The 24,689-nt window shown below is 41.3% G+C and overlaps 2 protein-coding genes across 3 annotated transcripts in view; both read left to right on the forward strand.

Moving 5' to 3' along the window:
- The window catches only part of notch1b (notch receptor 1b), a 47,285-nt gene extending 33,257 nt beyond the window's left edge, over positions 1–14,028 (forward strand). The window contains exons 22-34 of one of the 2 annotated variants that reach the window (XM_078251299.1): positions 22–154; positions 1,155–1,412; positions 1,752–1,864; positions 2,455–3,026; positions 3,703–4,137; positions 4,469–4,617; positions 6,520–6,733; positions 7,065–7,155; positions 7,443–7,608; positions 9,880–10,178; positions 10,687–10,837; positions 10,984–11,081; positions 11,195–14,028. In XM_078251299.1, coding sequence (XP_078107425.1) covers positions 22–154; positions 1,155–1,412; positions 1,752–1,864; positions 2,455–3,026; positions 3,703–4,137; positions 4,469–4,617; positions 6,520–6,733; positions 7,065–7,155; positions 7,443–7,608; positions 9,880–10,178; positions 10,687–10,837; positions 10,984–11,081; positions 11,195–12,568 — 4,053 coding nt within the window. In that variant the 3' untranslated portion in view covers positions 12,569–14,028. The remainder of the gene's footprint in view (positions 1–21; positions 155–1,154; positions 1,413–1,751; positions 1,865–2,454; positions 3,027–3,702; positions 4,138–4,468; positions 4,618–6,519; positions 6,734–7,064; positions 7,156–7,442; positions 7,609–9,879; positions 10,179–10,686; positions 10,838–10,983; positions 11,082–11,194) is intronic. The other variant, XM_078251300.1, reaches the window with a different exon arrangement.
- A 2,405-nt stretch (positions 14,029–16,433) lies between these two features.
- Positions 16,434–24,540, forward strand: ubac1 (UBA domain containing 1). Its single transcript, XM_078251301.1, has 10 exons — positions 16,434–16,891; positions 18,087–18,207; positions 18,295–18,368; positions 18,525–18,632; positions 18,784–18,886; positions 19,488–19,596; positions 19,714–20,014; positions 21,200–21,286; positions 21,794–21,932; positions 22,138–24,540. The coding sequence occupies exons 1-10, from the start codon at positions 16,754–16,756 to the stop codon at positions 22,251–22,253; spliced, it is 1,296 nt and encodes a 431-aa protein (XP_078107427.1). The 5' UTR covers positions 16,434–16,753; the 3' UTR covers positions 22,254–24,540.
- The last annotated feature ends 149 nt before the right edge of the window (positions 24,541–24,689 follow it).

Consider the following 24,689-nt stretch of genomic DNA (forward strand, 5'->3'; position numbering starts at 1 on the left):
CTTGTTCCTTCTCTCTCTCAGTGCATGCCAGGATATGTGGGGACCAACTGCTCTGACGAGATCAATGAATGTTTCTCCCAGCCGTGCCAGAACGGGGGCACCTGCATTGACCTGATCAATACCTACAAATGCTCCTGTCCCCGGGGAACCCAAGGTCAGCGGACCCCACGCACACTCCTCCACACCACTCTGCCTCTCCGTCCTCTCCTCCTTGTCTCCACACTTAATTAATTAGGGCTTAAAAGCAGTCAGGGCATGTCTGCAAAACCCTTCCCGTCTTGCCTCCATCCTTTTCTCTACTTGTCAAATACACCATTGATTTTTCTCACACACATGAAGGGAGTGTGTGTTGTAGTTCAGCCCAAAGTGCCAGCGGACTTGGGTGTGTCTCAAAAAAGCCGACATGTTGAAAGATATTTTGATCACATCTTAAAATAGTTATTTTTTTAGATTCACGATTTTTAAGAAAAAAAAATACTTCAGGAATCCCCTCCCTGTGTCATGTCCTGCTTGGTTTTAAACTAAAGCATGTTACATGAAATTTTTTTTCTATTTATTTGTCACTGTTTTTAAGTCTCCATTTGAATTTATGTGTTTCATTTCTGGACACCTTCAACCTTTTCTCTGTTAAACTTCAGGCCATATAATATTATGTAACAAGGCCTGTAAGATGTCAAGACACAATTACCACACCTCTAACCTATTTGTTTTTTTACCAATGTTTACTGAAAAATATCCAGATTTTTAAAAAGGAGCCGAAAAAAAAAAAAACAGCATCAGCCTGCAATCATACAAGGACAAGAGATATGATTTTTTTTTCCATTGGCTTTACCCTCAATGGACCATAATGCAATGCAGCCATGAGACATTTTGCATTAGAGGGAATTATGAGGCAGTATTTCCTACATCAATGTTTTTTTATTTATGTGTAGAGCGCTCTGTTTAATCTCACATATAATCTTTCGATGGTTGTTGAATGTCATCCGGTTGAGAGAAAATGGTTATACCAGTAAAGTAGATAACATTATCACAGGAGTGTTCCTGGAATGCATTGAACATCACAGATTACATGTTGCAAAAATATTAAGGAGCGAACGTTTCGATGGAAAGCTGACATTACTTGTCCCTCTTCCCCCACCATTCCCCTCCCTCAGGTGTGCACTGTGAGATAAACATCGACGACTGCAACCCGTTCACCGACCCAGTCACCAAAGAGCCCAAGTGTTTCAACAAAGGGAAGTGCGTGGATCGAGTCGGAGGCTACCACTGCATCTGCTCTGCGGGATACGTAGGGGAGCGCTGCGAGGGAGACATCAACGAGTGCCTCTCCAACCCCTGTGACCCGCGGGGCACGCACAGCTGCATCCAGCTCACCAACAACTACCGCTGCGAGTGTCGCACCGGATACACAGGTGAACAGCTGGTCCGCCATTTTGTGTCAGTTTAGAGAATGAGAAAGGCATTTGATAATGTGTGCTGCTGCCAATGTGTTTGTTTAGATTCCCAGTCCATGTCTGAGTAGAATTTGTTGGGTGTTGGTTGGACAAAACAACTTTTGGAATCTTTAACTGACACATTTTAGCGTTTTCTCACATTTTATTGGCTGAAACGAATAACCAAGAAAATAGTCAATAAATACATTGATAATAAATAATAATAATAATAATAATAATAATATAAAGAAAACGTTGCTGTCTTTAACTGAAATCATAATTCATTATCAAAATGTTTTTGTGTCTGACTTCTGACAGGCCAACGCTGTGACACAGTGTTTGATGGATGTAAGGGAAAACCGTGTCGCAATGGAGGAACCTGCGCTGTAGCCAGTAACACCCCACATGGCTTCATCTGCAAATGTCCTCCTGTAAGTACACACACACACACACACACACACACACACACACACACACACACACACTCACACACACACACACACACACACACACACGTGTATTGTTTTTAATAGAGCTGCAAAGATTAATCGATTAGTTGTCAACTATTAAATCAATCACAAACTATTTTGGTAATCGATTAATTGGTTTTAGTCATTGTTTATGAAAGAAATTATGAAATTCTCTGATTCCAGCTTCTTACAGTAAATGTTAATATTTTCTAGTTTCTTCACTCCTCTGTGACATAAACTGAATGTCTTTGAGTTGTGGACATTTAAGGACGTCATCTTGGGCTTTGAGAAACACTGACATTTTTCACCATTTTCTGACATTTCATAGATCAAACAACTAATCTATTAATCGAGAACATAATCGACAGATAACATAATCGACAATGAAAATAATCGTTAGCTGCAGCCCTAGCTTTTATAGTTGAAACGAACGCAGATAAATTCCAAGATTTGTATTGCAATATAAAATTAAAATAATAAGTTCTGAAGTATTTGCTAAAAAAAAGGTTTTTAATCCTAATTCATATGTTTCTTTCGTATTTTTTGTCCAGGGCTTTACTGGCTCCACATGTGAATATGACGCCCAGGCCTGTGGCAGTCTCCACTGCCGCAATGGAGGCACCTGCATCTCTGGCCACAAGAATCCCAAGTGTCTGTGCACCCCGTCATTCACTGGGCCTGAGTGCCAGTATCCCACCGACAGCCCCTGTAATTCCAACCCCTGCTATAACGGTGGCACGTGTGAATACACCTCTGAGGCGCCATACTACCACTGCGTCTGCCCCACAAACTTCAACGGACTCCGATGCCACATCCTTGACTACAGCTTCCACGGAGGGTTCGGCCACGACATCCCGCCGCCGTCTGAGGTGGAGGTCACCTGCGACATCCCGCTCTGTGAGGAAGCTAAGCACAACAAGTTCTGCGATGTGCTCTGTAACAACCACGCGTGCGGCTGGGACAACGGAGACTGCTCGCTCAACTTTGACGATCCGTGGAAGAACTGCTCGGCCTCGCTGCAGTGCTGGCGATACTTCAACGACGGAAAGTGCGATTCACAGTGTGACAACGCTGGATGTCTCTACGATGGGTTTGACTGCCAAAATCTGGAGGGACAGTGCAAGTAAGTGGTGTTTGTAACTTAAAAGTAGATAAGATTTAGGGCCCTATCTTGCACCCAGCGCGGCGCAGCGCAAAGCCCGATGCAAAGCCTGACGCAAGTGTCTTTGCTAGTTTAAGACCGACGCAGTTGTCAATTTCCCGTCCAGTGCCCACGTCGTTTAAATAGCAAGACCAAAAACCTGGTCTAAAGTCAGTAACGCAGCATTTCATTGTTATTTTAACAGCAAATTAGTAAAATGCACCTAGGCTTATGCACAGTGCATGCACACTATGTTTGTTACACACACACAGGGAAGCGCAGCAGCACACAAACATGCAAAAGATTACAAATAAAAATATTACGGTGCAAATCCGCCATCATAATAGCAACGCACCAAGGTAAAAACGCGCCTGGCATTTAAAGGGAATGGGAGATGACACTCTCATTGGTTTATTGCATGTTACACCCAAAACACACCTATGAATTAATGAAGACACTAAGTACAACCCTTTTGAACCATGCGGCGCACAGACCCTTTTTTCTGCCGTCAAACTAGCAAAAGTGGATTTGGACACGCCCTAAACGCACCAAGTGCTTCACGCCGTGCGCTTAGATCGTTAAAATAGGGCCCTCAAATTCAAATGTCATTCATTTAATCCAAATTAGCATCCCCCTGACTTTACTTTTTTTTCTTCAGTCCTCTGTATGACCAGTACTGCAAGGACCACTACGCTGACGGCCACTGCGACCAGGGCTGTAACAATGCTGAGTGCGAGTGGGATGGCTTGGACTGTGCCAACAACATGCCCGAGAAGCTGGCCGTGGGCCAATTGGTCCTGGTGGTCCACATCACCCCAGAGCATCTCCTCAACAACTCCTTTGGCTTCCTGCGAGAGCTGAGCCGCGTCCTCCGTACCAATGTGATATTCAGGAAGGACACCAAGGGCGAGATGATGGTATACCCGTACTACGGGAACGAACACGAGCTGAAGAAGTACAACGTTAAGCGCTCAGTGGATTCGTGGTCCGAGGTTCCTGTCGACATGCTGAACGTGGTGAAGAGGAGCCTGTATGATGGGGCAGGCGAGAGCAGAAGAATGAGGAGGGAGCTGGATCACCTGCAGATTAAAGGGTGAGCAAGAATATTCAGAAATATATTTTGATTTAATTCAATTTTATTTATAGTGTCAAATCGTAACAGAAGTTATCTCAGGACACTTTACAAATAGAGTAGGTCTAGACCACACTCTAGAATTTACAACAATTCCCGCCCCCCAAGAGAGAGCATTTGGTCGAACAGTGGCGAGGAAAGATTTCCTTTAAACAGGCAGAAACCTCAGACAGAACCAAGCAGCTGTAGTGCAATTTTTAATGATTCTGTGTACAAAATAGGTTTTACCATGGACCGCACGCCGTCTTTTTATTTACACAATCTCTGTATGTGCTTTCTCTTCTGTCTATAGTTCAGTCGTCCACTTGGAGGTGGACAACCGGCAGTGCTTCCAGCAATCCACTGAGTGTTTCCAGAGCACCGATGATGCCGCAGCTTTCCTCGGGGCTTTGGCCTCCAGTGGCAAACTGGATGTTCCCTACACCATTGAAGCTGTCTTTAGTGAGTACATCCCATACTAGTCTGCATGAATCAAAGAAAATGTGTATATACTGTACATATTATACCGGAGTTAAATGGCCATACCAGCGTGTGTGAGTCCATAACTACGGATCCTGAATACATTTTTGCAGTTTTAGGTTTTTTGGATGTATCTTCTAAATGATTCTCACCATCCATTGTTTTTTTCTCATGTCTGTACGGTATTAAAATCCTTTAGCAGATTTGTAAAACTCACTTGAGATGTATAATTTATTATAGTGGTCGTCAAGTCATTGTGCGGTAATCTGCACTTGTATAAACACTATTGAAACACACATCAATGAGCAACATGTTGCACTGGGTGACATGTTCCTTCATCATGATGAGCCTGGGCACTGCAGTTCATTTTGAGTCAATTCCACATACACCATCCTGCTGCTGGAGATACTCCCTAGGCCACCAAAGTGTATTAATCCGCCCCTGAAACTACAAAATGAATTTGTATTGCTATCTGAGTAACATTTGCTGAAAACTGCAGTGCCCAGCTGTGAAAGGACACTATGATGAAAACTATATATGTGTATTTAAAGATTACTCTTGAGAGACAAACTAACATATTAGTGGTTTTGGTCTTTATGGGATTCATTCGTATCATGCGTATCGAATATCGCCAGCCTCATCTTTTAAACTGCATTACCACGCAAACTTTGATGCAGATTTGATGTTCTCTGTGACAGTTACACTCCTCAAATACGATCCAAGACTCTGGTAATTGACTTTCATATGTGTGGAAACCAAAAGCTGCCTCAAATGGTCGGACAAAGACAGCCACAAATCTAAAACACTGAAAGGTTTGCATAATGTTTAGTTGTAATGTAAGATAAACATGATCTATGATTGACGAGTGTCCACACATACATACTCATGCACAAGTGGATAAGACACGTGCTCTTCCACTCTCAAACGGGAAGTATCCGCTGCGCCCTGGTCGGGTCCTAACCCTACCACTCTTTGATTGTGTATTTGTTATGCAGCGGTGAACAAATGCAATTGTGAATCTCATGGCCTAAACAATCAATCCTTCTCTCTGTGTGTAAATCCACTGGCTTCAGGCTCCAAAATGGTTAATTGCTGCAAATCAACTCGTCCAACCCCCCTACTCACACAATGTAACACTCTATCTCTGTCTCTGTGTCTGTCTGTCTTCCTTTCACAGACATGTACACATATACATCCACACATAACACACTCTCACATGCACGCACACACACTTCATCCCACAGTGTGAGGGGCTGCTGCAACCTTCACCTCACTGAATGTAATACCAGGACTTAATGCATCTCTAAGGGTTTAGGTTGGGGGAGTTTATCATTTCAAAATCGTTAGTGGAAAAAAAAAGAGAAGGGGAAAAATTGATCGGGAGTGTGCTAGAAGTTGGGAGTCTTTGTTATCTCGAAAATCCTAATAAATCCTTCGTCTTTACAGCTTAAAGCGCGTGCAGTAATTTGAAGTTCATTAATCCCCTTCCTTTTTTTCTCTTAAGAAGAAATGGTAAAGTTGTCTCTTGGTACCCTGGGTTGAAAAGGGAGAGAGGAGGTGCTGGTGTTCCCCCCTTTTTTTTCCTTCTTTTTTTTATCACGCCCCATCCTTTTTTTTTCTTTTTTTGATAAAAAGTGGTTAGCAATTCTGATTATTACTGAATAGATAGTAGAAGCTAGCTTTACAAACGGTGAGCATCCTCAGTCAGTTTCTGGCACTTGGTGCTGGCTGCGGTGTGTTTTGGAGTAGGAACCGTGAGGTGAAGAAGAGCCGGGCTAGCTCTGCTCAAGCACTCCGGCTGATCCTGGGTGTCCTGGTCTATCTTCTGTCGGTCCCCGTCCGTTCCTTGGCCCGTCTTGACCATGCTGTCCCTTTCCCTACCAGGCGGTGTGGACCCCCAGCCTTCACAGGACCTCTATCCAATCTACTTGGTCCTGGGCGGCGTAGGGATACTGGCCTTCCTCGGAGTGGGGATGGTGGCTGCCCGAAAGCGCCGCCATGAGCATGGGCGCCTCTGGCTCCCCGAGGGCTTCAAGACCACAGAGACAAGCAAGAAGAAGAGACGTGAGCCTGTCGGAGAGGATTCGGTGGGATTAAAGTAAGTTTACATTTATTCACCAGTGGCGCTCTGTATCATTGGGTACCTGTTTCTTTGCGGGTCAGGTGAAGGGCTAATTCTGATGGTCAAAATGGATTTAACTGGTTATCAGTCAAATTTGGGAAAGGGGGGTTTCGCCTGGATCATTAATGATAATGATATAGTGGGTTTAGGTGCGCATTAATTGACTTGTTGGGGCAAAGGGGTGGGGTATGGATTTAATCAATGCTTTTGTTTTTCGGCGTTGTTGCACCATTAATGGTGAGTGGCTCGGATGAGATGGAAGCAGTAGAGAACATGGATTTTTACTGGGATTTCTGCTTCATCACAGGCCACTGAAAAACACCTCAGACATTTCACTCATGGATGACACCCAGAATGAATGGGGAGAAGACGAGGCTTCGGATGCAAAACGCTTCAGGGTAAGGAAATGGAATTATTACACACCAACAAAACTTTTAGGTATATATTTATTTATTTTTTTTTAAACTTGAGCAACAATTTCTTACAAAAACTAATTCTGGAATTTTAAAATGCCTTACATGGGATATGAAAATTACATTATTGTGCATTGTTCTGAAGATTGTTTTTGAATAATTTTATTATCTATGTTAAAATTAAATTAAATTAAATGAAAATTAGATTTTTGTTATATTATAATTTGTGATTTTTGTTGTTGTTGTCTAACCTCTTTCTGTCCCTGTTTTAGCAGTTTGACGAGCAGGCTATACTGGAGGTGGACGACCAGACGGACCACCGCCAGTGGACGCAGCAGCACCTGGACGCCGCTGACCTGCGCATCCCCTCCATCGCTCCCACACCCCCTCAGGGCGAGATTGAGAATGACTGCATGGATGTCAATGTCCGGGGACCAGGTGGGTGACTTAACACTTACTTACTCGCTTACTATTAAGAACATGGTTGGGAGTTCTGTGCCAACGCATGTGGAAAGAATCACTGGATATGGGCTTCATTTGGTTAATTCTTGACTCGGCTGTCTTTATAAAACAAATACATATTCCAAGATTTTATTAAAATTAAAATGTAATTGTTTAATATGTCAGCATAGCTCTAATTGTGTAAGAAATAATGTATGGAATCACTTTTCGGAAGAAATTGTGACCTATTTAAGACGATTAAAGGTATAATGAACAAAAATAATTGATTTCTGTTGCACAAAATTAGCTCTATTATTTCTGACTTTACTCATACTTTTTTCTGTACTGGTACTGGATTGTTTCCTCTCTTCAGACCTCTAAAAACACTTCAAATGAAACAATTTGAGAAAGAAAAACTATGCTTTGGTAGAACTGCTCACACTTATGTGCACAGTACGGCAGTAGGGGTCGCAAGAAGACAGTGATTTGTTTTAAACAGGTCACAAGCTTAAAATAATTTGTTCAAAATGTGTTTATTATTAGGATAAACCCCTTGAGATGTATCATCTCGTTTTCGAGGGGGTCCTAACATATTACACAATCATTACGTAACGTGAGAAGTGAAAGAAAAAAACATAAATAAATCAAATAAAAATACAATTAACAATACGGCAACGTACATATACAACAAAAAAAAGAACAACAACAATACGTGCATATGTTCATCAATACATTACAACCACCAAATGGCCAAGATGGCCAATAATAAGTGAATAAGTAAACAGTAGAGTGTGAGTGGATTTCCAACTACAGTCAGTTATAAACATTAGGTATAGACAGTAGGCGTAAGGATTGCTTGCATCTTTAATAACAATATCAGTTCATCTTAAAGTGAGCAGACAGGGCATGTTTAAACAAACCAAGTAATGAAATTGATCTTATTTCCACAGATAGATTATTCCAATCTGCTGGAGCCTTAAACTTAAAAGCTCTTTTGCCAATTGTTTTTTTAACTCGCAGGACAGAGAAGTAGAGTTGAGTAGAGTGCCAAACTTCATAGTTTGAGGCATAAGGTACAATATACTGTTTTAAATAAGGAGGATAATTGAAATAAATACATTTAAATATAAGTTGAAGCCAGTGAGTGTGTCTTCTACTACTTAGAGATGGCCAATTAAGTGCATTATACATTATACAGTGATGAGTGAGATAAGGACAACCAAGGACCAATCTGCAAAGTCTATTATATACTGTGTTAAGTGGAACAAGGTCTGAGTTAAATGCATTTTGATATACAACATCACAATAGATAATAAAAAGGATTTAGCAGATTAATGCATAACTTTTTGAACAAACATTTCTAGAGGTGCATGTTAGTGTGTGTGTGTGTGTGTGTGTGTGTGTGTGTGTGTGTCTGACTTAATTCACACATTTTCTGAGAACACATTTCACCTTTCTAGTGTGTGTGTGTGTGTGTGTGTGTGTGTGTGTGTGTGTGTGTGTGTGTGTGTGTGTGTGTGTGTGTGTGTGTGTGTAATCGCGCATGTAGGAGTTGCTAAAGCCCCATGTCCTCAGGGTAAAGGATCTTCTTCAAAGCAGCCGGCTGGAAGCCAGGCGCCTGGGGGAAAACACTGATTCCTGATCAGATTAATCATTTGACCAGTAATGGGCCTCTGTTTTTTTTCTATTTCACATTACAAAAACCAATGAAGGCATCAAATGCAAAAACCCAATTTTGTAGTAAGTGCCAAACTCCCTGAAGAAAAGCTATGAAAATCAAAGTAACGGGGTTAACAAGTTGAGAGCACACTTTTTTCCCCGTCGTGGATCGATGCACTTGAATCGACCAAATCTGCGAGATCTGGGGCTTGCTATCCTTTTGAAGAGGAGAAAACCTATTCAAGTCGACTGACTGAGCTGCCTCTCACAGTTAGATATTAATGCTTCGTTTTTGCAGCAGTGTAGCTTTAGCAAGCCCCGGCCTCTATCCCCCTAGCTTCGCTTTTCTTCTGAAGCGTCTCCTGTGCCGGGGCCTTGATCAGAATCCATTATTGAAAAAGAGAGAGCTGTGATGATTGAACCCAGGCAAAAGTGTCAGATCCCCATTCGATTTGTTTGTTTCTTTGGTTTTGATCTGCCTGCTGCTTTGAAGTGCAGGCTCCTGTCTTCCTGTAGCAGTTACTGGGCCTGTGTTGTGCTGACCGTGCAGTCTGTTACCTACAAGTGGCTTATTTTCATATACTTCTCCCCCACCCCCCCTCTGTCCAGATGGATTCACACCGCTGATGATTGCATCCTGCAGCGGGGGAGGTTTAGAAACAGGCAACAGCGAGGAAGAGGAGGATGCGTCTGCCAATGTGATCAGCGACTTCATCTACCAGGGCGCTAACCTTCACAACCAGACCGACCGCACAGGTGAAACCGCTCTTCACCTGGCCGCCCGCTACGCTCGCTCTGACGCTGCCAAACGCCTGCTGGAGGCCAGCGCTGATGCCAACGTCCAGGACAACATGGGCAGGACGCCTTTGCATGCTGCTGTGGCAGCTGATGCCCAGGGCGTGTTCCAGGTGGGTTCTCATATGCCAAATTTAATTCCCAATTATTTCCTGGGTGGTATAATTATAATAGTTGTCCTGAAATTAAAATAAGGATTAGTCAATATATCATTCACCAAACATTAGGCTGTTTCCAGCTCTCAAAGGTGCTGCTTTCCTTTGTTTTCTATGCTATTTAATTGAATATATTTGGGTTTAAGATTGTTAGTCAGACAAAACAAGCAATTTGAAGATATCACCCAGGCGATGAAAAATTGTGATTGTCATTTTTTTACTATTTTTCTGACATTTTATGGTCGATAAATTGGTCACTTTGCAGTCAATCGAGTTGCAGCCCTGAAAAGTATAGCTGTCAATTTATCTGCATACTATTGCAGACCAGAATTACCAGAGGTTAGAATTACTTAAAATTACTCATATGGTAATTTGTACTTTTTTTTTTTTTTAAATTGGAAACTTAGATTATGTCAGTGGAATCATGTTTAGCTTAAAAGGAGTAACCTATTATATGTCTCCATAGATTCTGATAAGAAACCGCGCCACAGACTTGGATGCCCGCATGCATGATGGCACTACACCGCTGATCTTGGCTGCCAGGCTGGCAGCAGTGGAGGGCATGGTGGAGGAGCTCATAAACTGCCACGCTGATGTCAATGCAATCGATGATTTTGGTAAAGATTCTTTTTTTTTATGCCACATATATGGGCCTAAAAGTAATTGCAATGTAGTGCTGAATGTAGTCAAATGTTAAATAGCCTTAAATGCATCAAAAGAACAATTCTAACAAGATCTAATAACTCTGTTTTTGTCTCTGCAGGTAAATCAGCCCTACATTGGGCCGCAGCAGTAAATAACGTGGAGGCTGCAATTGTGCTTCTCAAGAACGGTGCCAACAAGGACATGCAAAACAACAAGGTAAAAAAGCTGCTCTTAGTTCTGTAAAACAATAGTGAAACATCTTTCCGAAATAAAATTTTTCGCCTATCTGTGTATCTCTTAACATGTTGTCTTCTTTCTGTCTGCCTCAGGAGGAAACCCCTCTATTCTTGGCTGCCAGGGAAGGAAGCTACGCGTCTGCCAAGGTCTTACTGGACCACTTTGCGAACAGAGAAATAACTGATCACATGGACCGGCTACCCAGAGACATTGCACAGGAGAGAATGCATCATGACATTGTGCGGCTGCTAGACGATTACAACCTGGTACGGAGTCCTCACATGCATGGGTCACTCAGCACCACATTATCACCCCCTCTCTGCTCGCCCAACGGCTACATGGGTAGCATGAAGCAGCCCCAGCCTCAAGGCCAGGGCAAAAAGGCACGTAAGCCTAGCGCCAAGGGCATCGGCTGCAAGGAGGGCAAAGACATGAAGGTAAAGAAGAAGAATTCGCAGGATGGGAAATCCGGGAACCTCCTGGACGGCTCAGGTGTTCTGTCACCAGTTGACTCGTTGGAGTCTCCACACGGCTATGTTTCTGATGTGGCCTCGCCGCCCATGATGACCTCACCTTTCCAGCAGTCGCCATCTGTATCCTTGAACCACCTGCAGGGTATGTCTGATCCACACCTGTCCGTAAACCACATGGTGATGCCAAACAAGCAGGAGCTAGCTCGGATGCAGTTTGACCCCCTGCCTCCCCGTCTTACCCATCTGCCTGTGTCTGGCTCCGGTGTCCAGGGCGCCATAAATGGCCAGTGTGATTGGTTGTCCAGGATGCACGGCAACATGAGCCAGCCAGGCCAGTTCAACCCAATGAGAGGAGCACCAGGTGGTCAGGGAGGTCTGCACCCGGGAGGGCAGCATGGGATGATGACCTCCCTCCACAACGGCCACCCCAACACCAGCCTGTCTCAGATGATGACCTACCAGGGGATCCAGAGCACCAGACTGGCTCCACAGCCCCACATGATGCAGCAGCAGGCTCAGCAGATGCAGCAGATGCAGAACCTGCAGCAGCTCCAACAGCAGCAGCAGCAGCAGCAACAACAGAGCATCCAGCTGCAGCACCAGAACTCTAACACGACCAACAGCCAGAACTTCATCAGCGGGGAGCTCAGTTCCCCAGAGCTCCAGCAAGGCACCGGCAACTCCAGCATACCCATCCACACCATCCTGCCACAGGAGACCCAGATTATGCCCTCCTCCATCAACCAGTCAATGCCCAGCAACCAGTTCCTTACCCCACCCTCCCAGCACAGCTATTCAGGGCCCATGGACAACACCCCAAACCATCAGGTCCAGGTGCCTGACCACCCCTTTCTGACCCCCTCCCCCAGCTCCCCCGATCAGTGGTCAAGTTCATCTCCTCATTCCAACATGTCCGACTGGTCGGAGAGCATTTCAAGTCCACCGACCAGCATGCAGTCTCAGATTGGACATATACCTGAAAAGTTCAAATAAAAAGCTTGTATGATTGCGCCCAGATGAGCTGCTGTATATTTTTTTATAAAAAAGGCACTCCTTGTTGAAAAAAGAAGAAGAAAATGGCAAAGCTGTAAACACAATTTAATAGGACATTTTTATATGCTTTTATACTAACAGCAACACCTGTGTTTCAGCCATTCTTTTTATTTATTAATGCCTTATTTATACACATTGCCTGCTTACAGAAATTTCGGGGATCCATGGTGCTGGGTCATACACAGGAGAAAGTCCTTTTAGAGACTCTTTTCTTTTAGCATTACTTTTCTGCAGTGAAGCCGCAGCATACACACTGGGTATTTATTTTTAGTCTTTGCTTTTTCCATATCATTTTTCAATCTTTGTTTATATATTGTGTTATTTTTGTATAATCTTGTTTATAAATAAACTTGTGAGTATGGGGCATTTTATATAGCACATTTTTGGAGTTTCAGTGTTACTATTATGTGGGAAATATTCTGGTGGTCAATGATAAATAAGTTGTGACTGTTAACAGAACACGTGTCCTGTATTATATGCACAGGTCCTGTATGTTTTCACAATTCCCCCTTTTTAAATATCATGTGATTCTTAGTTACACTCTCAACAGTTGTGTACATTTCTTGACTCAATGGAACAACAATATGTTGTGCCTTCAGATTTGATTGCATTCATATGTAGAGATGTGGTGGAGATTTGATATGTTGTACAGTATAACGCCATCTTGGAGATTGGCAGTTAAGACAGGCTTGAGTATCTGTTGGTGTTTGAGAACTGGCCCGTCGGCCACAGTGTATGTTGTTGTCCAGAGGGAAAAGGAAACTTCATTTCCCTTATCCCTCCTATTAGTTTGAGCCTATGGCTGTGTTCTTCTGTAAATATGTTATGCATTTCCCTTGTAAGCAAGATTTTGTTTAAGAAATCTGATGTCTTAAGCATGCAATTTAGATAGGTCTTGCACCAGTCACAGCCTTTAAAATGTCAAACAGAACAGAATATATATTTTGTATTTTACTGTCCCTTATGCATAAATAAATTTGAACTATATACAAATAGATATGATATATTGTTAAGAGACATTTTTCTCATAAAAGGAAAAATTCATAAATATTGAGGTTTTATAAATTCATATTTATTTACTGTTCTGTAACACATTAAAAACCCACTTGAGGCAACCATGTGTGCATATTATGAGATGTTTTTGTTACACTTTGGTTAAAACTGTTGGCTAAGTTCTCAGTTGTCTCCGCTTCAGTACTTTTGAGACACTCCCTGGTATAGTTTGCTAAATGTTATAATTTAAAAATGTATTAGGTTGTAGTGAAATTGTAATATCTGCAATATGTTTCCTTCCTCTTATAAAGTTATACTTTGCAAGAAATGTATTTCCCCTTTTCATTTTCAATCTGTAAAAAAACGTTTCTTGTTATAATAAAGGGCAATTGTGTGTCTTGAACCTATGACCGTCCTTTTTTTTCTTCTAAATTACTTAACAAAATCTCAAAAATTCTCCAGACACACTGTGAAACAATGGATTAGCTAAATAATTCTAGATCTAGTACAATATCCATAGTATAAGTACATGCATCTGATAGTTCCAGGCAACAATTGATAGATTTAAAAAACAAAAATGTGACCTTTCTTTTCATACACACTTCATTTTATCTTTTTACATTTGCTGAAGGGGCCAAGTACAAATATACTCAGCAAAAAAAGGCCCATATACGTCCTCTCACTTTCGACTGCTTTTATTTTAACTTAACATGCGTAAAACTTTGTACGAACATAAAATTCAACTACTAAGAACTAAACTGAACAACGTTTCACAGACATGTGACTAACAGAAATGGAAAAATGTGTCCCTGAACAAAGGATGGTCAAAATCAAAAGTTGCAGAACGTTACAGGGAAGACATCCTCCTCCCTCATGTGGTACTCTTCCTGCAGGCCCATGCTAACATGACCCTCCAGCATGATAATGCCACCAGCCATACATACATTCTGTGCGCTATTTCCTGCAAGACAGGAATGTTAGCGTTATGCCATGGCCAGCGAAGAGCCCGGATCTCAATCCCATTGAGCACGTATGGGACCTGTTGGATCGAAGGGTAAGGGCGAGAACCATGTCCCCCAGAAATGTCCAGGCACTTGCAGGTGCCTTGGTGGAAGAGTGGGATAACATCTCACAGCAAGAACTGTCAAACCTGATACAGTCCATGAGGAGGAGATGCACTGCAGTACTTAATGCAGCTGGTGGCCACACCAGATACTGACTGTGACTTTTGATTTTGACCATCCTTTGTTCAGGGACACATTTTTCCATTTCTGTTAGTCACATGTCTGTGAAACGTTGTTCAGGTTAGTTCTTAATAGTTGAATTTTTTTATGTTCATACAAAGTTTTACGCATGAAAATAAAAGCAGTTGAAAGTGACAGGACGTTTCTTTTTTTTGCTGAGTTTATTTTACTTAGTTTGTCTCCCTCTAGTGGTGGTATTATAATTGACTCACCTAAATGAAAGGTCCATCTGCACTGTTTCTGCAGCTTGTGCATATTGTAGAAAATGTTAATTCTAATCTATGAAAGCATATTTTATTGTACAATTAGTTATTAATTAATAAAATGCTTTATTACTATTTGTGTGACCCTTGTGGTGGTCCTTCATAGAATACTACCTGACCCCCACATTTGTTGTATGGCAATATGATTAAACATAAACCTAGCAACGGCTTAGCACACAACGGAAATAATGAAGGTGCGTAAATGATACCAAAAATGATTTGTATCAAAATGATTAAAGTGCCCATATTATGAAAAAACACATTTTTCTGGGATTTGGGGTGTTCTTTTGTGTCTCTGGTGCTTCCACACACATACAAACTTTGAAAAAAATCCATCCATGCTGTTCTGAGTGAGATACGGTTTCTGAATGTGTCCTGCCTTCAGTCTCCGGGTGAGCTGTTCAAAATCGGCACGGCTTGTGACGTCACAAGCCGAAATGAGCTGGCTAACCGCAACCGTTAGCTAACGCTAGCATGCTACCTCGTTCTCAATAGCAAAGTACTGCCTTTCTTTTACTGTCTATGAAGCTAGCTAGCTGACATGATCTACATCTGAGCTACTGCATGTGCGAGTGCAATCAAAGATAGTACAGAAGAAGAAGAAGAAGAAAAGAGGTCTCACTCTGTAGCTAAAACAGAGACCAGCTGAAAAGAGGATCTGCAGCAGTGAGAGAGAGCTGTGCAGTACAACAAAAATATGGTGAATTTTGAAAATGAAACCATGTAAACCTATTCTGGTACAACCTTAAAATACAATTATGAACCTGAAAATGAGCATAATATGGGCGCTTTAATGATTTGACACAGGGGCCCTCTTCACCATATATGGCCAGGTAACAAAGCAGAACCCAGATATGTCTCAGTTGTGAGGATTTTCTGTTTACCTCTCTTTCATATCCTTGTAAGCTGAGTATATTTGGGGTTTGGTCTGTTGCATAGACTAAACTAGACATTTGAAGAGGTTACCTTATTTTTTCAGTCTTTTCACATTTTGTAAACAAATTATTAATCGATTAATTTAGAAAATAAATTATCCTTATTGTGTCAGTTTATACTGTGCTTTAGTGGTGCATATTTCTAAACAAAACAGTTGGCACACAGTAACCTACATTGGGATTCCTCGAGGTCTGGGGCCCTGGACTGTGCGACTGTCCATAGATGCTGACATTGCGCTGTTTTGTTGTTATCCCTATTATCAGTGTGTTTTTGAAGTTGGGTTGAGTTTTCTGAACCAGGCTGATTTTTATCCACTGAATAGCCTGTGACTCAAAAGAACTACGGCTCCCACAATGCACCGGTCGTAGCATCGTTGAAGTTCAAAGTTCAAGCATACAGTAAAAATAGGGTACTTGCTGGCTGGTTGCTTGTGTGTTCGCTGGGAATAATAAACAACTTGGTGGTCACTGAACATTTTAATCGGTTGCCACTGCACCGAAAACCGGCAGAGGAAACCGAAGATGGCCCTCAGCTAATCGGCTCCTTCTCTTGCTCCGTTGTCGGCGGATTTACGGAACGACGGCTAGCAGGGTGCTAACGTTAGCACGCTAGCTTGCCAGGAGCACATATAGCAACTGCTGCTAGCTAACGTCACTGGACTGGTACTCTTTACTCTCAAGACTGCAGCTATGTTTGTCCAAGAGGAGAAGATATTCGCCGGTAAAGTGTTGAAAATACACATCTGCACCATGGACGGCACGGAGTGGTTGGAGGAAGTCACGGAAGACACCACTGTAGAGAAACTGAAGGAGAAGTGCTTGAAACATGTAGGTTTTTTGGGTTGTTTGTGTCTCCCTTGTTGCTTTTTTGTCCTGTCACTCCCCTGCTTGGGGTGTTTGCAGTCTACCATGCCCTCTGTGTAAAGTGTCGGTGTCGGTGTCAGTGGCTTTGTATTTATAGTAACTGGGTAGACCTTGCTATTTATAATTTAGCAGGTTGGCTGCTCCTCTCTAGCTAGCTAGTCCGACTCTGCCCCTTTGCTGTTCCCAGTGGCTAGCCTGAGAGGCATGCTGCTTTACTGGCTGTGTCTATTATTACACAGCTCATCTCACTTCTCCTTCTATGGCCTATACCATAACCTCAAGTGGTAGTCATTTCTCATGACTTCCTAGGAAATACAGATTCAGATGTACAGATTCAATGACATATTTTGTGTAACATCAACACATGGGTACAGACATCATGATGGAAGTTAAAATGTATTATCAGATTCCAGGTTTTAATTAACCATTTTATTGGATCTACCTGTGGGTATACGTGCAGTTCAGTATCCCAAATTATTTTCCAAAAACTGAGTGTCCCAAATGATGAGGGTCTTATTTGAGACAGGTTAGGGGTAGGGTAAGGGTTAGGGTAGCACAGGTGGTTTAGCAGGTTCATAATTAATTAAGGACATCGTATGGGGAATTTGGGACAGTAAACTGCACATATACCCTACCGGTGTGTAGGTTTAGTGCTGAAACAACTAGTTGATTAATTGCATTTTAAATGAATAGTTTAGTCTATAATGAAATATCAGAAAAGGATAAAAACAGTTTGTCACAATTTCACACTCCCAGGTTAGGTTTTCAAATGTTTTGTTTAGTCTGACCAAAAGATATATAATTTACAATGATATGTCAAAGAGAAACGCAGCAAATACTCACAGTGGAGAATATTTTTTACTTGATATTTGACTTCAACAATGAATCAATCAAAATTGTTGCAGATACATTTTCTGTCAATTGATTAGGCTAATCAACTCATTGTTTCAGCTCTAGTTGATTAACAGAAAATGAAATGACAACAATCTGGATAATTGATTTATCATTTACTAGTTATTGAGTAAAAAATGTCAGACATACGTCTAGCTTCTTTAATGTCACGTGCTACTTGTCTGTTTTATATAATTGTAAAAAAAATTATTATACACAAAAATTGCTATTTATTTCTGAGATGCTTTATATTGTGCTTGATTTATAGTATGTTCATGGAAGTCTAGAAGACCCCAAAACACTCACCCACCATAAACTAATACACGCTGCTTCAGAGAGAGTCCTCACAGACACTAAAACTGTCGCTGATGAAAATCTCAAAGATAAAGGTATGTAACAATCTTTTTGACAAGTTTTGTATTTTGACAATCCTACATTGTTTTCCATGAACTGACCATGTTTCGTAAATGTTGTAGAGGTTTTGCTGCTCATAAAGAAAAGACCGCCGCCAACCGCTCCCAAGATGGCAGACGTTAGTTCTGATGAAAAGGTAAACTTAATCAACTTTTGGTTTCATGAAAACCGAACCGAAAGCATTAAGCATGCCTTCATCCTTATTTAAAAACTCTGCGCAATCAGAAATGTGTTGGCTTTATTTTGCCTGCTTTCAATTATCTGTCCTTGTTGTTTATCCTGGTCGTCACAGAAGAAACAAGATAACAAGGCTCCAGACAAAGATGCAATTCTGAAAGCCACCGGCAACCTGTCCACACGTCACACAGACCGCACTGTTACCCAGCATAACATCAGAGATGTAAGGTTATTGTTGGAATTAATTTAGCTTACCGAGTGTATAAAAAAAAGTTAAATCCAACATGCAGATTCAATTAATAAGAATTATTCTACAAGTTTAGACCATTGAAATAGCACAGATGTTATTGATTTTAGTTGCATTTGTGTTTTAGTTTCAGACGGAGCTACGAAAAATCCTGGTTTCTCTCATTGAAGTCGCCCAGAAGCTTCTTGCCTTGAACCCTGACGCTGTAGAACTTTTCAAAAAGGCCAATGGTAAAGCCTACAGTACCTTTTTAAACTATTTCCAAGTCAGGAAAGTTAGCATCGGGAGAAGACATTTTTTTGTTAAAACATGGCAGAAATTCAATAATTAATCCATCCCTTAATGCTCTAGACCTCTTATGCTATGAAGGACTGTGTGGGGGGCTCACATTAGGCAAAAGGCGGGGTACACCCTGGACAAGTTGGCAGTGTATTACACACAAACACATTTACATCTAAGGGCAGCACAGGGTTTCTAGTTGACATGTGGGCGGTAACCAGAGCTTTGGGGATAACATGCAAACTCCACTGTTATGACAGAAAGGCCCAAATTGGCTGCTGTGAAGCAACAGTTCAATTCACTCAGCCACTTCTCCAAAAGTGTATTTTATTTTAGAACTTACAAAAGGAGGTATGAGATCTTTTATGTTATGTTGTTATGTATTGTTTTAGTTTTTACAATTGAGCTGTATTGACATATTGATATGTATTGTATTAAGGGTATTGTTGCTGGAAAAATAGATCCTGATGTTTATTGTTGTAGACATTTCAAACATATTGCCCAACCCTTAGTGCCAGTACTCTGATCTCTTTGTGTTTCTGCATCTTGTAGCAATGTTGGATGAAGATGAAGAGGACCGGGTGGATGAAACAGCCCTTCAGCAGCTCACTGAGATGGGTTTCCCTGAGAGCAGAGCGATCAAAGCTCTTAGATTGAACCAGTAAGTCAGAGTTGGTTAAATAACAACTCCCTCACAACTGATACTGAATATGTCTACATCATTTATCTAGAAAAGAAACCTATTTTTCTTCTCTCAACTGATCATTTCATTCTGCAGCATGTCAGTCACCCAGGCAATGGAGTGGCTGATCGAGCATGTAGATGACCCCTCTGTAGACACACCTATACCTGGCCAGGACTTTTCTGGGGCAGGAGGAGCCACGGCTGCTGCCACACCAGGCTCCTCAGCCTCAGCCGCAGCCTCAGCCTCAGCTGCAGCCGCAGCCGCAGCCTCCGGTCCTAACCTTCTCCGCAGCCTCTCCAGCCAGTTGAGCACAGAAGAGAGCAGCAGGCAGGACGAGCTCACAGAGATCTTCAAGAGGATCCGCAGGAAACGGGAGTTCAGACCGGACTCAAGAGTCAGTAGCTTTATCCTGTCGAAGCTCTCATTCAGTACTTTGACTATTACATACTTATGGCGTTTTTCCGTTACGTGGTACCTGCTCGACTCGACTCGGACGCGGTGCCCCGTCCTCCTTTTTCCATTGCAGATTTAGTACCGCCTCATGCCTGAGGCGAGCGTGGCTGGTCGTCATAGCGATGCCACAGGAAACTGCCGTGACCTAACGCGACACACACACACACACACAAAAAACGAACACAACGTCGAATGTGTGTTGTTTTTGACTCTCGGCATGTGGCTGTTGCCACAGCCAGAAGACACATTTTCATTTCAAAAGAAGCTGGAGGCAGCAAAAAAAAAACACCGCTGGCTAAACTATTTAAAAATGGCGGGTTTGTTCAGGACGCTAGCAACGATGACGCAGTGATTAGTGACGATTCTCTCCGACCAATCAGTAGTCTGCAGGTTTTCACGTCACCTTTTGGTACCACCTCAGCTCGCTTGGAACCTAGCTGGTACCAGGGACTTTTTTTCGGAATGGAAAACCTAACCTAAAAAAGGCCAGTCGAGCAGGTACCATGTAATGGAAAAACGCCATTATATAACTCATCTCGGAGCTTTCCATTACTCAGTATTTTGTAGGAAGATGGTATTTATCTGCCCAAAACCTACAGACAGGGCAGATTCAACGCAGATTAATTTCCGCTCCAAAATCTTGAATTCTTTTTACCCGATAAAACAGTGAAATTACTTTTTTTTTGCTACTGCTCTGTCTTTAACTGTATCATCTAACATACAGTATGTAGGACTGGAATTGATGAATAGAGGCAGCCTATTAGTGCACTCATGTATATAAAGTGTTAGCGGCTTTAGTCATAGGATTTTATATCACGTGGATTGGTTTCAGTCTTCCCTAATTGTAGAGCTTAATGTACCTCTGTTTTCCAAAGGAACACTGCTCCCTAGTATCTTCAAAAATAGAAAAGTGATCAAACCACCATCTTACAACATAACACTCCCACGTACTACCATTTGAGTGGTTGCAACACTTGTTCCCAACTACGTATTTCACTGTGTACACACTGTGTTTGTGTTTTGACACCTGCCAGGCTCCACAGAACTGTGTCTGTGTATGTTGTTGTAATTAGACTGAGAAGACGTTCAAAAACTAAACGCATCGTCTTTTTCTTTGTTTCTGCAGGCTGTTATTGCATTGATGGAGATGGGGTTTGATGAGAAGGAGGTGGTTGATGCTCTGAGGGTGAATAACAACCAACAGGATGCTGCGGTAGGTTTACACATCCACAACCGTAGTGTTCGCAAGCTGGTCCTGAAAAAATACAGCAGAGTTGAGAAATGGCTCTCTATTTTGACCAAATGTTTGTGATGCTATTCCTAGCTCATCAGACTTGCAAGCAGATAGATGATTGCAAAAAAAAGTATATATGTGGTACACATTGTAAAGCTCTTTGAGGCAAATTTGTGATTTTGGGCTATATAAATCAAATTGGCTTGACTTAATGATTTCACTTTCTTTGTTTTGATGGAAAGCTATACTAACTATAGATCTACATATACTGGCAGCCATTTACACAGGCCATGTTTAGCCCATTGATGCTAAAACTCGCCAATGCTGGATTTACTATATTGATTCTAAAGAATACTATTAGTTTAAGACTAATAGTCTAAATTCAAATCCTGCGCTGTGACTTTTTAAAAAAAAATTTTTATGAAGATATCAGTTTTTTTTTTCTCCAAAAACAGAAAGTACATTTTGGTTTTTTCCGTCCTGCAGTGTGAGTGGCTACTGGGAGACAGGAAACCTTCTCCAGAAGATCTAGACAAAGGCATCGACACCAACAGCCCGCTGTTCCAAGCCATTCTGGAGAATCCAGTGGTCCAGTTGGGTCTAACCAATCCCAAGACCCTGCTAGGTATAGTATAAGCCAGAGCAGTAGGAGATTTTGTAAACCGACAAAACAAAATACACTACCCAAACAAAATGACTGCATCTTACAGAATATGAGAGACAATGTTTTTAAATATAATTCTAAAGACTTTGTAAAGGCTGCTGGTTTTGTTGAATGTGTTTTTTTTGTTTGTTTTTTTTTAACCAGTGTTTCTTGTGTCTGTACGCAGCGTTTGAAGACATGCTTGAGAATCCTCTGAACAGCACCCAGTGGATGAACGACCCTGAGACTGGCCCCGTCATGCTCCAAATATCCAGAATCTTCCAGACCCTCAATCGCACATAGAGCCTCCCGGTGACCCCCCCCCCCCTGTGTGACTGTGGCAGCTTGTGTGTATGTTCGACCATATTGGGGTGTGTGTGAGTATGGAAGTATGTGTATCTGAGTGTGGCAGAGACACAAGTATTGTTTTTTTTGCCTTGTAAAGACAAAGCTGGAGGAGTTAAAGTATGAATTAAGGTGTTACACATATACCTATTTATAACAGTACAGTAAAAACACTTATACAAAACCAATGTTAACATAAACATTATTACAGTAATAAAAACAAGAGATTTAGTATGTTGTTTTTACATTTTAATGAGAACAATTTATAGTCGTGACAGACATGATTTATTTTATATAATTTCTCCATGTGCAAAAATGACATCAGACATTAATTTAATGTTTACACTTCAAAGAAAACTGTTTTGGTATGTTTTTGCAATATTTAAATATCAATTACAGTTTTGTCCATCTCTTTAAATTGTTACATTTTATCTGTGGTGAATGTGTGGAAGACTTCTGTCACTATCATGTTTTGTTTTTATTCTCCCTTTGTCTTTGTTTTTATCAAAGTAACTGCTTGTAACTGAGAGGCTGGTGGTCAAAGTTGGGTGTATGTTTAGCTCGTTAAAAATGGGCTTTCAGACACATTACCTCCTATCTTAGTCCATGCCTGTGAGGTCATTTTAAGTCGACCGCCTCTCAGTTTAAAGCGGAGAACATATGTCCTTGAACTTCTTCAAGAATATTTATTTGACTTTCTTGCCTTTTTTAGACAGAAGCTGTACACTAAACTGTTTTGTGTCTTAGTCATGTTTTTACAAGAAAATGATGTATTAGGCCTGTGTGTTTATTGTCAATGTGCTCTTGAATGTCATATTATCATGTTGCGCTCATTTAGCACTTGTTCACCTCTATGGATATCACTCACTGCAGCACTGAGGAAGTTAAAAGAAGGGTTCATGTTTTGTCTCAAAAAGCTGTAGTGGGATGTTAAATGAAGCTGAGCCTAATCAAAAGGGGTTTGCCTTTTTTAACCTTTTAATTTGAATGATGAAGATGCGTGTTCACTTTTTGCTGCGAAGGTGCAAGCATCTTCATACACAAAGAAATAATAGAATTTGAGACACAACCAGTGTTGGTCTTTTGGTTTACTTTTTTTCTTTTGAGAGCAGTGAACATTTATGCTGTCAAACCAAACCAAAATGTCACTATATAACCTGCCTTTTCATTAGTTGTACCCATTTGAAAAAGACCCTGTATTTCTGTGCAATAGCAAAGAGTTCTATTGACCTGTAAAGAAATATATTTGATTTGAGTGTTTGAGATGTGTTAACTGCAATGGGTAGTGTGTTCTACAATATTAGCGTTTGCGTTGAGTACTTAAAAGATCCAGTACCGAGAGTTAAAAACGATTATGGAGGGTGGTGTGTTTTGCCAAGCTTTTTAGTGTTTTTATTCAATATTTTAAATGTGGTATTGATGTGACTTTCTGCTCAGGGAGGCTGAGATTGTTTTTCTAAACCTGTTGTTATGGCAAACCTCTGCTCACCCACTTCTAGTTTGGCATTTAAAAATGGCTTTAACTAATCTGTCTAGAACTTTATGAGCACTACAAGACATGGTTTCGTAAATGCAATATTTGAAAATATTTAAATGTTTTTAGACAGAAGTGTCTGTTTGAACTATGTATTATTACATTATTTATATCGACGCCAAACTAGTTACTTGTTCTTATTTATAACATTTTTAGCAAACCTTGAAGCTAATCTACAAATGTGAAAAAATTAAATGATTCAAATGTTGTTTTTACAAACCATTGTAAAATGTGCTTTGGACTGGTAGGTCTCAGTGTGATTTAAAAGTAGTGCAACATGTTTGCCTGAAGAAGGATTTCTACACACGTCTCTGGAAGCCTCTCTGCACACTTTCTGCACTGCAGTGGACTTTCATCATAGCCACAGTGACTGTCTCACCTCCTTCATGCATTGCATTAGTATGCATACAAAACTCTCCCCTAATATCTTGAAACAAACATTGGGAGATTCTACTTCTCTAAAAATGTCCACAGGAAATGCAGCAGACACCTTTTTAAAATGGTCAACAGAAAAGAACAAAATGAACTTTATTGCTTAGGGACAATGAAGGATTGTTGGAGTCACAGGTTTTTGTTTTCACTCAGCTTTCATGCAGGACTGTCCCAGATTAACAACCTATGCAATATACTCTCACAGTCTGTTCACTCAGACAGCCTCATGGCTACTGGCATTCAAATCACCATTGCATTAAAGTTATTTTTGTGGCTGTATTCTTTGGCTTATGCATTTTCTTTAAGTGAATGACAGGTCTGCAAAAAAGCATTAAAACTTCACTGTTTCCATGTTTAGAAGTGAATGAATGCATGACCGTTTGGTACCTTTTTTGTGAAAAGTTCATTCGCTCCACAAAATGTCAGGT

Source organism: Sander vitreus, chromosome 5, assembly GCF_031162955.1.
Source record: "Sander vitreus isolate 19-12246 chromosome 5, sanVit1, whole genome shotgun sequence".
NCBI lineage: Eukaryota > Metazoa > Chordata > Actinopteri > Perciformes > Percidae > Sander > Sander vitreus.